Here is a 14,157-nt window from a genome sequence, read left to right on the forward strand (position 1 = left end):
CACTTTTGGCAGGATGATCCTTTATGCAGTTGTTTCTTGTCATCCCCATTTGAACCTATGTCACATTTTACAACAATTTTTGTTTTAATGAAAATCCTCAAACAAAAAGCCAAACACAACTCCAGAACATATTAATACAAACCCACAAAACTATGTACATCTTGAAATAATCAAGTTTAACCCTCCTGACAGGAACAACCGTCCCAAACTGACAGCTGCACCAATAGACATTACTTAATCTAAAAGTAAAGTTATCCATGCTAAAGCGCATGCTACAGCTTGTACTCCTGCTTACACAAATTATCTGTTCTTGTCTCATCTTTATTCCCCCCTAGATGGAAAAAGCACTCGCATGCTTTCAGAAAACATTAGCTTAACTTTTAGTCTTAAAAAAAAGTGCATTGGCTATCTTTAAATAAAACCAAATTACACACTGTTCCTGTAAATGCACTGATGTACTTGGGTACCAGGAAAACTGCTATCCCTTATTCACTACAAATAATTTCAAACTTTGTTTACTAAGCCGCTTGCCCTTGTGCCTTTTAATTTTACATTTCTCTCAGCAAACAAATGTCCATAGCTCTTAAGATTTATTGCCAGGACCAGTAATCAGCTTGTTGTCATGGAAACAGAATGTACAGCTACTCCCATATGCAGACTTCTCATTGTCTCAACTCACACTGAACATTTGCTGAAGGAAAACTTTTCATAACATTCAGTGTTCTCTTATATTTATAGCACACATGCTTACATAAGAAATGTGTTATTTAATTAAGAAACAGTGCTGGCAAGAAGTCAGCGTACCAAGGCATCCAGGACAAATTGTAGTTGTACAGCAAAATGCCCAAAGTTAACAAATCTCACTGAGAAACCTCCTTGTAAAAGCAGATAAACTGGTGAAAATCCAACTCCAGAAACAGCATAGAAAACGAAATCTTCGTTTGAACTAAAGTTGTTCATTAGAAATTTGAACTTGGCCATTTTTTTCAAAGATTTGACTCCACCAGATAGTGCCATTAGCAGGCACAGTACATTTAACCCACCCACGCACCCTAGTCTTAAAACATTTGAAGAGTTAGTAGAGAAAACACTTAGGTCAAGTCTTTCTAGAAATATTAATACTCCCTACAATTATTGTAATTCTCAACAATACTTAGTGGTTGATTCACTAAAGAAAGAGAACATCAGGGTTATGAAACCCGACAAGGAGCGGGTGGTTCTCATGTATAATTTGGATTATGAAAATTCTATTCACAACCTTTTACAGGACATCAATACTTATGAGCAAATTTCGAAAAATGAGCTCAACATTGCTTATGCTAACATTAATTACACTTTGCAAGACCATCTGCTTCAAGGGGCAATCAATGAAAAGCTATTTAATTACCTCTTTGTCCCTAAGCCAAAAATTCCAGTCCTCTTCGGAATTCCTAAGGTCCACAAGGATCTTGAGCCTCTGAAATTTAGACCTATTGTGGCTGGGGCGGGTGGAATCACAGAACCTCTTAGTAAATTTGTGGACCACAACCTAAAACAATTTGTCTCCACACTTTCCTACATTTGTAAGGACTCATGGGAGTTCCTGGCCAGCATCCCCTTGAATGTCTTTACCCCTGACCTTTTAATGGTCACAATAGATGTCATTGAATTATTCCCCAGTATTCCGCACACCACGGGTATTGATTGGTTCAATGAGATCTTAGTTAGTGAATCTGGGTTGAGTAACAACCTAGTTAATCTACTAGTTGAATGTATGGACATCATTTTACACAACAATTTTATCTTTTTTAATGGGGAATTTTTCAGGCAAAGAAAAGGGGTGGCCATGGGTGCACCGTGCGCATCAGCATACACGAACATCGTATTATACAAATGGGAGAAGTTGTACATCCATTCTTCAAAATGGAAAGACTTTATTGTCTTTTACAAGCATTACTTGGATGACATTTGTTTATTTTGGCAGGGCAACAAAGAAAGTTTTTTCGAGTTTTTTGAATACATTAACTCGACCACTGACTTTCTTTCCTTCACCTATGACATCAGTGAGGTGTCTTTGCACTATCTGGATGTACTCTTAACTAAGGACACAGAAAAAAACTGATTTCCAAACACAAATTAAAAGGAAAAACACCTTTTCAAATGCATTTTTGCATTTTGATAGTTTTCATCCCTATTACATCAAGAAAGGCATAGTCAAAGGCCAACTTATAAGAGCATCTAGGATGTGCAGTTCCCCCATTTTGTTTCTTAAGGAGGTAGAATTTTTGAGAACTTTATTTCTTGAAAGAGGCTATCCCATCCAACTGATCCAGAACATTATTTTGGAAATTGAGGCGAAAAGGGATTCTGTATACCCCCCTCTGTTAGGTAAAGGTTGGCCCTTGCCTACATTGCCAGTAGTCAGTTCCTTGAACACACAGAGGAGTTTTGTGTACACACACACTAATGATGCACAACTGATTGAGAACACTATGCGTTCTTTTTGGCCCATATTGTCATCACAGGAAGACCTTGGCATAGCATTACCTGACTAAATACACTTCATAAGGAAGTGGGACATTAACCTTAAAGGCATGTTTGAACAATCATCTTACACCCAGAGCTCCTTCACCACCATTGTTTCATCTAAAAGGGCAGGGTCGTTTAAATGTGGGATGTGTAACCAATGTCCTTACATTTTAAACGACGATCATGTTCATTTACCATCTAGACATACAACTTTAAGGGCTCAAGATCATTACTCCTGCACTTTCTCCGGAGTGGTTTACCTTGGGATTTGTCTCACTTGTCACGGTTTTTATGTAGGTAAAACTGAAAGAATGCTTAAAAAGAGAATCTATGAACATGTTTATGAAATTGCTAAGAACAAAGAGACTAATGCTTTTTTCAAACACTCGCTTACTTGTAGTCACATGAACATAAAGTTTTTTGTTCTAGAACGAGTAACTCAAGATCCCAGAGGTGGTGACTGGGAGACTCGTCTTGCCAATAGAGAATTGACATGGCAGCTTAAGTTAGACTCTACTAAGTTCCCGGGTATGAATGACAGCATTAGTCTTGCTTGTGTCCTTAGGGCAAACAGGGACAAACTATGATATTTTGTTGGAGTTTATCATATCAAACTGATGTGTGTTTTAAATTACTTTTCATACAATACTTATTTCTAGTGCAAACAAAAGTTCATTGACTTATGTCATCTCCTACTAGTTTTTGCTTCAGGGTGTTATGTCAAAGTTGTTAAGCTTGATTTTTGATTTGACTTAGTAGTATATTATTTGTGTACCCTATTTTTTGGGGCACAATTAAAGCACAACACAAGTTTATTAACATTTTGTTATGTTTATTACATTAACATACTGTCCTTGTATTGACCATCGGCTGGTGCACACTGTGGCATAGTGTTTTCGCCCGGTTTAAGTCTTATCTCCTCATTTTTTTTGGCTCACATAGGTTTTGACAATAGAACAATAGATGTGGGTTTTAAACATCTTGTAACTCCTCACTGCACTCAAGCTAGCATTAGTTGAAAGCTGCAAAATCATTAGTTTAGAATTAGTACTAATGTCAAGGTTTATTATTTACGATTATTTTCAGCATTTTGTTTAAAGAAATTTTTTGGTTTTAAATCCAAGTTTTAGACAGCTGTAATTGGCATTTTTAAGTTGTGCAAAGCATTTTAAAACAGTTTGACTGAATGTTTTATTTAATTAATTGACTCTGATTATTGTAATTGGTGATTTTTAATTGTTTAATTGGCTCAGCAGTTTAATATAAATGCACTGCACTGCCAGAACAACATTGTAACTTGACAAAGCCTGGGATTGCCAGGCGAAAGCGCTTGTTTTATTCTGTATTAAAGAAGATTTCGTTTTCTATGCTGTTTCTGGAGCTGGATTTTCACCAGTTTATCTGCTTTTACAAGGAGGTTTCTCAGTGAGATTTGTTAACTTTGGGCATTTTGCTCTACAACTACAATTTGTCCTGGAAGCCTTGGTACGCTGACTTCTTGCCAGCACTGTTTGTTATTTAATTAAGACAAGGGTATTAATCCATATATTTACCAATGGAAAACTAAGAGAAACTATGTGAACGCTACATATAGTCCATGAACTTTTACACCTCATTTCCTTCCCAAGAGCCCAATATTACAACATACTAATATGAAGATGCTTTTGTCCAGTCTTTCTTTTCTTTTATATTGTAATGCCTACATTTCATTAAACTAAAAATAAAAGATGTACTTGCTTACTTTAGGATCTTTATCACATCAAGCAATCACTGACAATGCAAGTTATATCATGAAATGTTTTATATAAACACGGTTAAAATTGTTTTACTTGGTTACTGTTTTTTTCTTTTCTTTTTAGTGCTCTTCCAAACATTAATGACATGAAATCGGGTATATACCTTTTGCCCCTCCCCCATAATTTTAACAAAGAAAACAAAAGTCCAGCCTTACTCGGCCACTTCTTGTAAAGCAATACATCATAAGTGTGATTTATGCTTTATATTCTCAAAATTTGCAGTAATTTCAGTGTTGCTGGTCTTTTTCCTTTTATTTCCTTGTCCCAACCTGACTCCAGTTCAAGTCTAAGGTACTCCTGATTCTTCTAGACAACTCCTGTGCTTTTTTCATTGCCTCATGCATTTTCCTTTGTATCACTGGAAAAGGTTTTACTAGCAGTCTCTCTATGGGCTTTATTATCAGAAGAAAGGGAAGCAGAGTCCACTTCTATTTGATGGGTAACTTTATGTTGGACAAACTTTTATATTTCCTTCTTAGCCTGTTCTGTACCAAAAAATAACTTTGATCCACCTGCAAAAAATATTCTGAAGACAGACGGATACAGCAGCTTGAATCTCACACCTGCCTATTTATATTCCCTGACTGCTGGGTAAATTTGCTTCTCTTCTGCCTGATATACAGTGAATAATCATTTCCCACAAATACTCTGCTGTCTTCAATTTTTAAAACTGCCTTTCTGCCACAGTTTTGTCAGGATCAACTTTTTCTGCTGGTATGATTGCATCTTTACTAATACAGGTCTTGGCTGCTTTCTTATGCCCAGGTTTGTAGCATAAACACGACATGCCCATTCAATTAAATCCTGCTGTGGTATACCAGTTTAGTTTTATTTGCGCTTTTATAAAATTAAGATAGTCAGTTTCTTTCAGTTTCTCTGGTACTGCAGAAAATCTCAAATTTTCTTTGCGTACTCTGTCCTCTGATTATCATTTTTTTTAAATGGCTCTTCTTGAGCAGTCTCATACTCAGGCAGCCTTTTCTTCAATTCAACCTCTGATTTTTGCAGTTTTATCAGCTGATCTGAATAGCTGTTTAAACCTTCTTCCATTTTTCCAGCCTTTTATTTTAGTTGATCTACTCCATTATTTCACATATTTTAGTAAGCTTCTGAGCACATTTGATTTACTTTTCCCCCAAATTACTGGAAGCCAACTGTTGTACCAAAGCTGGAGCTTGAATTGCTTTTTGCTGAACAGCTGCAGGATTCTTAACTGTCTGTGTTTTCTCTTCATGTTTTAGGTTGATTTTCTTTCAGGCTCTCAAGTTTCTTCTTTGCTGGCATCCAGGCAGTGCACATACTGGCCAGTAACATAATTTTACTAAAACTTGTCAGAATTACTAGTCCTTATCTCAGTTTCTTTTTTTCACACTGGAAGAATGAAAGTTAAGCTGTTGTGTGCGGCCATCTTGGAAGTGCTTCAACAAGACAGACAATCACCTTGGGTGTAGTTACCAGTCCACAGTGAACCTGGAGACAGCCTGGCAGGGGCTTAGATGCACAGCGCAGAGCATCAAACAATCCTTCAGATTACCACAGAATGCAGATCAAACTGAAAACACAAAATGGAGCTTGAGGTAAAATGCCTCGAAGCAGCTGAGGGCATGAAGCTGTAGAGGAGGAATGTGACAACATGAAATGTAATGGTCTGGGAGGGGGAATAACAACATAAGGAATTGCTAACCCCTCAAAGGCATATGAGTAGCAGGGTCTATATTAGAAGCTCGACTGCTTAGTTTGTCGAACGTCAAAATGTCGACAGCTAAACGGCAAAAGCTTAAAATCGCGAATGGCCACTTATGCAAATTTTTTCATTGGGAAAGAATTCACTTGGCCGTTATTGGGAATTTACCCCTTTCTGCAATGTAGAGGGATCTTCAGAGTTGGTATATTTAGTTAGGGGGTTGTAGGGGGTTAGGGTTTGGAAGTTTATTTTAATTTGTGACTACCAAGCAAATTTTTCCCAATAAAAAAATTTGCGTAAGTGGCCGTTCGCGATTTTAAGCTTTCACCAGTTAACTGTCGATGTTTCAGTGTTCGACAAGCTAAGTGGTTAAGCTTCTAACATAGACCAGAGTAGCAGGTGTGAAAACTCAGTCATTGAAGCCAAGGTCATCATTTGTTTCCTCAGAATAAAGAATGGGATTGCTTTACTTTGGGGATTTAAAAAAACTGTGTAATCAACATTAACTAAACTAAGGACAATGTGTGAAGTTTTTTTTTTAACCTATCCAGGGCTAGCCTTTGATCAACTGCTGCCCTAGGCAAATAGGCTCCACAGCACTCCCCCACCAGCTGGGGCCCTCTTTCTGTTTGTCTACACCATCCAGATTACTGGAAAAGTGCCCCTGCTAGAATGGTGCCCTAGGTGGCTGCCTAGTTGGCCTATGCCTAAGGCCGGCTATGAACCCATCTGCACACAAGTAAGGCAATGCCTGCTTTGTCTACGTCTGACTCTGCCCTATTTTAAAAAGTCTGAGTTAAAACTGTTCCTTTTCAAAGGTTTAAGCCTATTTATGAAACTTGTAAGATACTGTTTGGAAAAAAAAGAAGAAAGGCAAAAGAACAGCATTAGAGATCTGACTAAAGAAATAAACACTTATTTTCACAGGTGAGTGAATTGATGTCAACTTTGCTTGAAATGTGGGAAACAAGCACTGAGTACTTTGCCTGATGATACCAGAATCTGATTCCCAGACTGTGAATGTGCCACTGCTGAACAGCTGGGTAGACTGGGTGATCTCTAGCTAGTCAGTAGATGACAAACGCATTAGAAGAAGTAAGCAACACTACACAGAGATGCAACTGAATTTGTGGGGGCAATTTATGTTATCACAGCAGGTACAGCTGGCAAAAGGGAAAGCCACTGGTTCTAATACAGGTCCAGGTCTTGCACACATCCTGACTGAGAAAGGTGGAGAATAAAAGTCATGTGAGGAAACCAGGAGAAGGTACTACACCAGTGGTAGGTTGTTTGCAGACCATCACTGTTTTAAACTACCATAGCTGTGTGTACCCTATCTTGATGAAGGAGAAATGGACCACTGCTAACAGGGATACAGCATGAGACTTAACTGTTAAGTTTGCATTGGTTAAAAAAATGCCATACTTGTCTGGAGGGTCGACTTCAGATAGGGATTTTGGAGGAATACATTCTCAGGTAGCACTGGCCAGAGCTTATTTGGCATGGGAAGAGGTGGACAAGTGGATAAGCTGGTAGTGTATTTAACAGAAAATGGCTATGATGCAGTACTATGCACACAGCCAAACAATGGGGCAAGCATGTGGGGGTGGCAGTGAGGGGGAAGGAGACCCAGCTAATGCCAACACCTCCAATCATACCAAACTCCTCGGTATTTACCAGTTTTGAGGTCAAAATAACAAGATCCCAGCAACTGTTCTGTTATTTTTTTTAATAAAAAGTACTAGTTAAAATGTCCTTGATTTGAAGTTTTTTTTACCCCACCTCCAACATGTTTGGCTTTGGCCAAATTTCTCCAGTAAAGAAGTTGCAACTTGATATCTGTCAAATACAAATAGGAAAACATCCAAAACCAATTCCATCATTTTAGCCACAAAGTTTCTTCATCTCACACAGAAAAAACAGACACCTCATAATTCTCCAACAGTATACCTTGATTAATCCACCAATACTTAGCGAAAGTCTCTCAAACTTAAGATGCCATCCAGCCTTCAAGATGCAAATTACACATACACTGGGACAACCAAGACACTGCCCATTCCCTTTCAGCCTCAATGCATGTGTATATAGCATGCACCTTCCTAGATTCACCCAACTACTCAGGCATCACCCATTCCTGCTCAGCCTTAAACACATGCCCTTTGACAAGGAAATAGTCTCCTCCTACTTGCTACTGGCAATATCCATTCCACAAGTGCTATAACCACCCGATCCTTGAGAAGCCAGGGGTTCATTTAAAAACGGAGATTGTGAAGCATGACTTTTTTCAGCTGCTTTAATGTAACAGACTGTGGCAAAAGGGGTGGAGCTGCACAACTGAACTTAAAAGTATTAGATAACTAACAATTCACAAACCCATCAGCACTGCAGTAAAGTTAAAAGTTACTCAAACGAGATTCTGTTTTCTAATTACTGTAGTATAAAACTTTTTAAATGGGTGAAAGTCAAACTTATCACTTAAACGAAACTCATGACTAACCAACATACAAAATGAGAGTCTGGAAAACAAAATAAAAGTTAACAAACAGCTGGAATGTATGTGTTTATCATCAAGAGTCAGTCCACATACTTTACAGGTGTAGTTTATATTAACAACACTAAATACAGATTATTACTTTATAGTGAAAATACCAAATGCAGTCTGCTGCAGAACTCCTCTTTCTCCATCTCCCAGTCTCAGCATGACAGGCAGCCAGGCTCTACCTTATGAAGCTCATGTCATCACGCACGCCTCTGCACATTGATGACATTGCAGGATACCAGTTTTGATGGCAAAATAATGGGGTGGCACCTTCAATTCCCAATTTACAATTTTAAGTTATGGCTGACATCATCAGCTCTCAAATACTACCTTGAAGAACTTGAAAGTGGTGTTCACGAAGGCTCCTGACACGAAGTGTCCACATACTGGGACTAAGGACTATGCTACAGAGAATGGACTCGTCAAGGAGGGCTACAGGAAAAAATACTACAGCAGCTGGTTGTCCCAAAGGTCCTATCAACATTCACTTCTGACCATATCCCATGTCATTTCCTTTTTCATTCCATATCATCCTAAAGCATTCAAAAAGAAGGTTTATGCAACATTTCGATTGGTCAGTATTACAAAAGTGATAAGGTAACATGAATGCACTACCATAAGGCTGGTACAGCAAGAGATGCACAAAGATCTCATTGGTGCCTTTGCCTGTTACTGAGGAACCATTACAGAGTGTTGCCATGGACTCCTGTGAAGTCTCTACATACCCCAAGTGACACAGTTAAGAGTATATTGGTGATGGCAGACTACGCTACTAGGTACCCAGAGGCAGTAGCTCTGTCATCCATTGATGCAGGCAAGAGTCCTGTTAGAAATTTTCAGCAGGATGGGCTTTCCCCACTAAATATGAAATTAACACCTATTTCAGTATCATTTCTGCTAAGCTCTTTGTGGAAGAACTCTGGGATAAATTATTTAAAGACTATCACACCACTGACAGACAAATGGCCTGGTGAAAATATTTAACTACTCATAAGAACATATTAACATTTGTAGATCAGTTCAGGCAGGAATGGAGCAAGTATCTATGCCAATCTCCTCTTTGCATACAGAGAAGACCCCCAAAATCAATTTTTTTCACCATTTGAGCCACTGTATGGTTGGCGGTCCCCTAGACGTAGTATGTGGTGTGTGTGAGGATGAATGTGAATACCTTAATGAGTCTGCAGTTCTGTATGCCAATAATTTCAGGACTAGGCTTGGGGAAGTCATGGGGTTGGCAACAAAGCACCTCACAAAAAGCGCAACAACAAAATGTCTGTTATGACTGGACATCAAAAAACAATGAATATACCACTGAGAAGAAGGTGATGGTGCTTATTCCTGTCTGACAGGCAGACTGGGAGAGTCACTTCACGACTGAGACAAAAGCGAGTGATGTTAACTACATGGTAGAGTTGCCAGTTGAAAGGCTGAAACAGACTATACAGCGCCTGCATGATGAAACCATATTACAACAGAGTACTGTGTGACACTGGTATTCAGTATTGACAGGACAAATCAGAGGGGAATCTTGTGGCAGACTACCTCAACGAGTCTCGGTTTGGCACATCACTGGATGGGGTAATGCTTTCACAGCAAATATCTTATTAACCAGTTCATGAAATCTGTATAGAACTACAGGAATTTGGGGCCATGTTCACAGATGATCCATGGTGTAAAAAAACTGGTGTGCAGCATACAGACACAAGGACCCACAGAGCCATCAGAATTCCCCTTACAGGTTGGCTGAGTGAATCAAGTGAGTTATGTGATAGGAACTGCAAGAGATGCAGGAGTAATCCAGGAATCCAACAGTCTCTCAGCTTCACTGCTGACCTTCTTTTTATTTCGGCTGTTCCCATTAGGGGTCGCCACAGTGGATCATCCGTTTCCATTTCTTCCTGTCCTCTGCATCTTGCTCTGTCACACCAACCACCTGCATGTCCTCTCTCACCACATCCATAAACCTTATCTTAGACTTTTCTCTTTTCCTCTTACCTGGCAGCTTAGCATCCTTTTCCCAATATACCCAGCATCCCTCCTCAGCACATGTCCAAACCAACGCAATCTCCCCTCTCTGGCTTTGTCTCCAAACTGTCCAACCTGGGCTGACCCTCTAATATACTTCATAATCCTGTCTACCCTCATCACACCCAGTGCAAATCTTATCTTTAACTCTGCCACATCCAGCTCTGACTCCTGCCTTTTTGTCAATGCCACTGTCTCCAATCCATATAACATAGCTGGTCTCACTGCCCTCTTATAGACCTTCCCTTTCACTCTTACTGGTACTCGTCTGTCACAAATCACTCTTGACACACTTCTCCACCCACTCCATCCTGCCTGTACTCTCTTCTTCACCTCTCTTCCACACTCGCCATTACTCTGAACTGTTGAGCACAAGTATTTAAACTCATCCACCTTTGCCAACTCTATTTCCTGCATCCTCACCATTCCTCTATCCACCCTCTCATTCACACACATATATTCTGTCCTAGTCCTGCTGACCTTCATTCCTCTCCTCTCTAGAGAATATCTCCACCTCTCCAGGGTCTCCTCAACCTGTTCCCTACTCTCACTACATATCACAATGTCATCTGCAAACATCATAGTCCACGGGGACTCCTGTCTGATCTCGTCTGTCAACCTGTCCATCACCAGTCCATCACCACTGCAAATAAGAAAGGGCTCAGAGCTGATCCTTGATGTAATCCTACCTCAACCTTAAATGCACCTGTCACTCCTACTGCAGATCTCACCGCTGTCACACTACCCTTGTACATATCCTGTACCACTCTTACATACTTCTCTGCCACTCCCAACTTCCACATACAATACCATAACTCCTCTCTAGGCACCCTGTCATATGCTTTCTCTAAGTCCACAAAAACACAATGCAACTCCTTCTGACCTTCTCTGTACTTCTCCATCAACACTCTCAGAGCAAACATCGCATCTGTAGTGCTCTTTCCTGGCATGAAACCATACTGCTGATCACTAATCATCACCTCCCTTCTTAACTTAGCTTCTACTACTCTTTCCCATAATTTCATGCGTGACTGATCAGTTTTTTCCCCCTGTAGTTACTACAGCTCTGCACATCACCCTTATTCTTAAAAATTGGTACCAAAACACTTTCTCCACTCCTCAGGCATCCTCTCACTTTCCAAGACTTCATTAAACAATCTGGTTATAAATCACACTGCCATTTCTCCTAAACACCTCCAAGCTACACTGATACTGGTGCCAAAGAGATGGAAACACCAGTTTGTATGTAGACTATATGAAACAGAATAGTCTCATAGTTAGATGCTTATTGCATGCCTTGGGGAGATAAAGTCTTATAGCATTTCTAGGTACTACTAACTTAAAGTTCACTGACAGGTACCCTTCACATCAGCAGCTAGGGTGCGGTCAGGTTTTTGGTTATAAGAGTTTACCAAAATGCCCTTTGGGATGGAATATGCCCCAGCTACCTTTTGGAGGATGGCAGAGATACAGACTATGCTCTTGCTATACCACATAATACTGTAACATACAACTGGTCTTAAGGACAGATCTAACATATTCGAGGGCTGCTAGGCAGAGTATAAAAATGGACAGGGGTTAGCACAGTCAAGAAATTCCAGGGGAAAATGACAGAATTGTCCTATATGGATCATACATAGGGTGGTAAGAAAGATCAGGCCACAGTTTGCCAAGTGCAGGCAACTCCTGCGTGCCTTATCAGTGTTTTTAAGGATGTAAATGGTATGGAAAGACAAGGTACTGAGTAGTATACCATGCAGATGCATCCTCAAGTCTGTTTTCTTGGAGGTCTCAAGAAACCTCATGAGTGCTGAAAGGAGTGGTAGTGGTGATTTTAGTACTCAATATAAATGTGCAATTGATTTTAGTCACACTGCAACAAAAACATGAAATGTACAGAACTGTATAAAACTTGCAACTGTATTTTTCTATGAAATGCAGCAGACATGTCTTTCACAATAAAAAGAAAATTGACTAAGTGGTCCATCCTAGGACATAAACTTGTTTTGCTGTGGAGCCACAGTTGACTGTAATGAGAAAATTGAGAAGGAAACCATTATTACTTCATTTACCTAATGCATTATGCCATTCAGCTGAGATCTGTTTGACTTTAATACAGTGACTAGGGAAGCAACATGGAATCTGACTGACTAAAAAGGGAAACTGACCTGAAAAACATATGCTGACTGAATACTTCCCAGTATTGTATTATCCTGGAAATCCATTTAATGACCAGGTGGAATGACTATTTTCTTGGTAACCCAGATCAGAGTAGCCTTTTTCTTTGTTGTATTCGGTTTAGGAGTGTCTGCCTTGGGACAATATGCCCTTCTGAAAAGCTAAGGCTCATTTCTGTTAATGGTTTGCCTGTTTCACTGTGTACTTCTTAGTGACAGATAGGCCCTTCAAATTCTTCAAGTCAGAAGTTAGTTGGTTAGAAATAAACAAACACCATGTTAGTTAAAACTATTTTATGCAAAACTGTAAATTAACTGTACACTTTATTCCTCAGTTATTCTGATCATTTGATTTTAAATGCTTGCCCCTGGTTATTTACTTTAAGGATTCCTGTTGGTGTAGGACTGTTGACATCTTCATCTAGTTACCACCTGCTCAGCTAAAAATATTACCAGTTTTTAATCTGTCTTATTTCTAACAGCGGTACAGTAACTGGCAATTCTGTGTGTACCAACACTGTCTGACTGATGGCAGTAGTACTAAAGAGTATTACTAGACTCTTCTGGAAAGTATTGCATGTGAATGGATGTGTACATTCTTTAAATGTAACATTTTAGCCAAGTTGCAGTTAATGTAGAAAAGCCAGCAGTGGCAGGCACTATGCTCGGAATGAGTTACAGGAGGGCCTGAAAAGCCACTGTACACATGTTCTTGCATTCAAATTGTTAATGTGAACCTTATTTGTGTTTGCCTTGTGTGGACTATAACTTAGAGTTATTAGTGCTTACTTTACTAGATGCTTGAGGCCAAACACCATGTATTTATTTATAAACAAATAACATTTTGCTTGTCTTTTGTCATTCTTCACATTTACTGGGAGTAATGGGCATGGAGGATTGTAGCCCCTGTCCATGACAGAAGGATTAATAAAATCACATACCTTATGCAGAGGTTTTACACTCAAGATGTCATCTATATACTATGCTGCTTTTAAAATGCCATTCATGTATGAACCCCCTTGGAATATGCCAATAACACCTTATAAGAAACTGTCAAGACAAAGGCAGATGAATACTTGCAACCCTCATAAATCATGAAATTAACAAGTGGAATAGAGTATGAATGTCCTGCATCTTGCTATAGTCAGTAAAATACTTCCAATAGCAATGCTTACCTCCCATTTTGTTTGGTCTGGGCCCAAATATCCACTGAATGCCTTTTTCCCCCATGGACACTGTACTGGATTGCAGATTGGAGCAAATGCTGAAACAGACTGAAAAGGAAATAGAAAAATACTTACACATACATATAAACTCCTTAGCTAATTCATAACAAAACTGATTCAACAAAAAGTTTTCAGACATCACAGTGACTCCTCTAATTCACTACCCACCCTGTAAACTTTCGCAGCCTACATGAAAAAT

At 39.3% G+C, this 14,157-nt stretch overlaps 1 protein-coding gene across 4 annotated transcripts in view; it reads right to left on the reverse strand.

Moving 5' to 3' along the window:
• Positions 1-14,157, reverse strand: part of ESD (esterase D) — a 678,542-nt gene that overhangs the window by 128,766 nt on the left and 535,619 nt on the right. For all 4 annotated transcript variants that reach the window (XM_044071586.1, XM_044071587.1, XM_044071588.1 and 1 more), the window contains one exon: positions 13,908-14,006. In XM_044071586.1, the coding sequence (XP_043927521.1) occupies positions 13,908-14,006 (99 nt within the window). The remainder of the gene's footprint in view (positions 1-13,907; positions 14,007-14,157) is intronic.

The sequence above is a fragment of the Protopterus annectens genome, chromosome 5.part0, assembly GCF_019279795.1.
Source record: "Protopterus annectens isolate FY-2018-M chromosome 5.part0, PAN1.0, whole genome shotgun sequence".
NCBI classification, from domain to species: Eukaryota; Metazoa; Chordata; order Ceratodontiformes; family Protopteridae; genus Protopterus; species Protopterus annectens.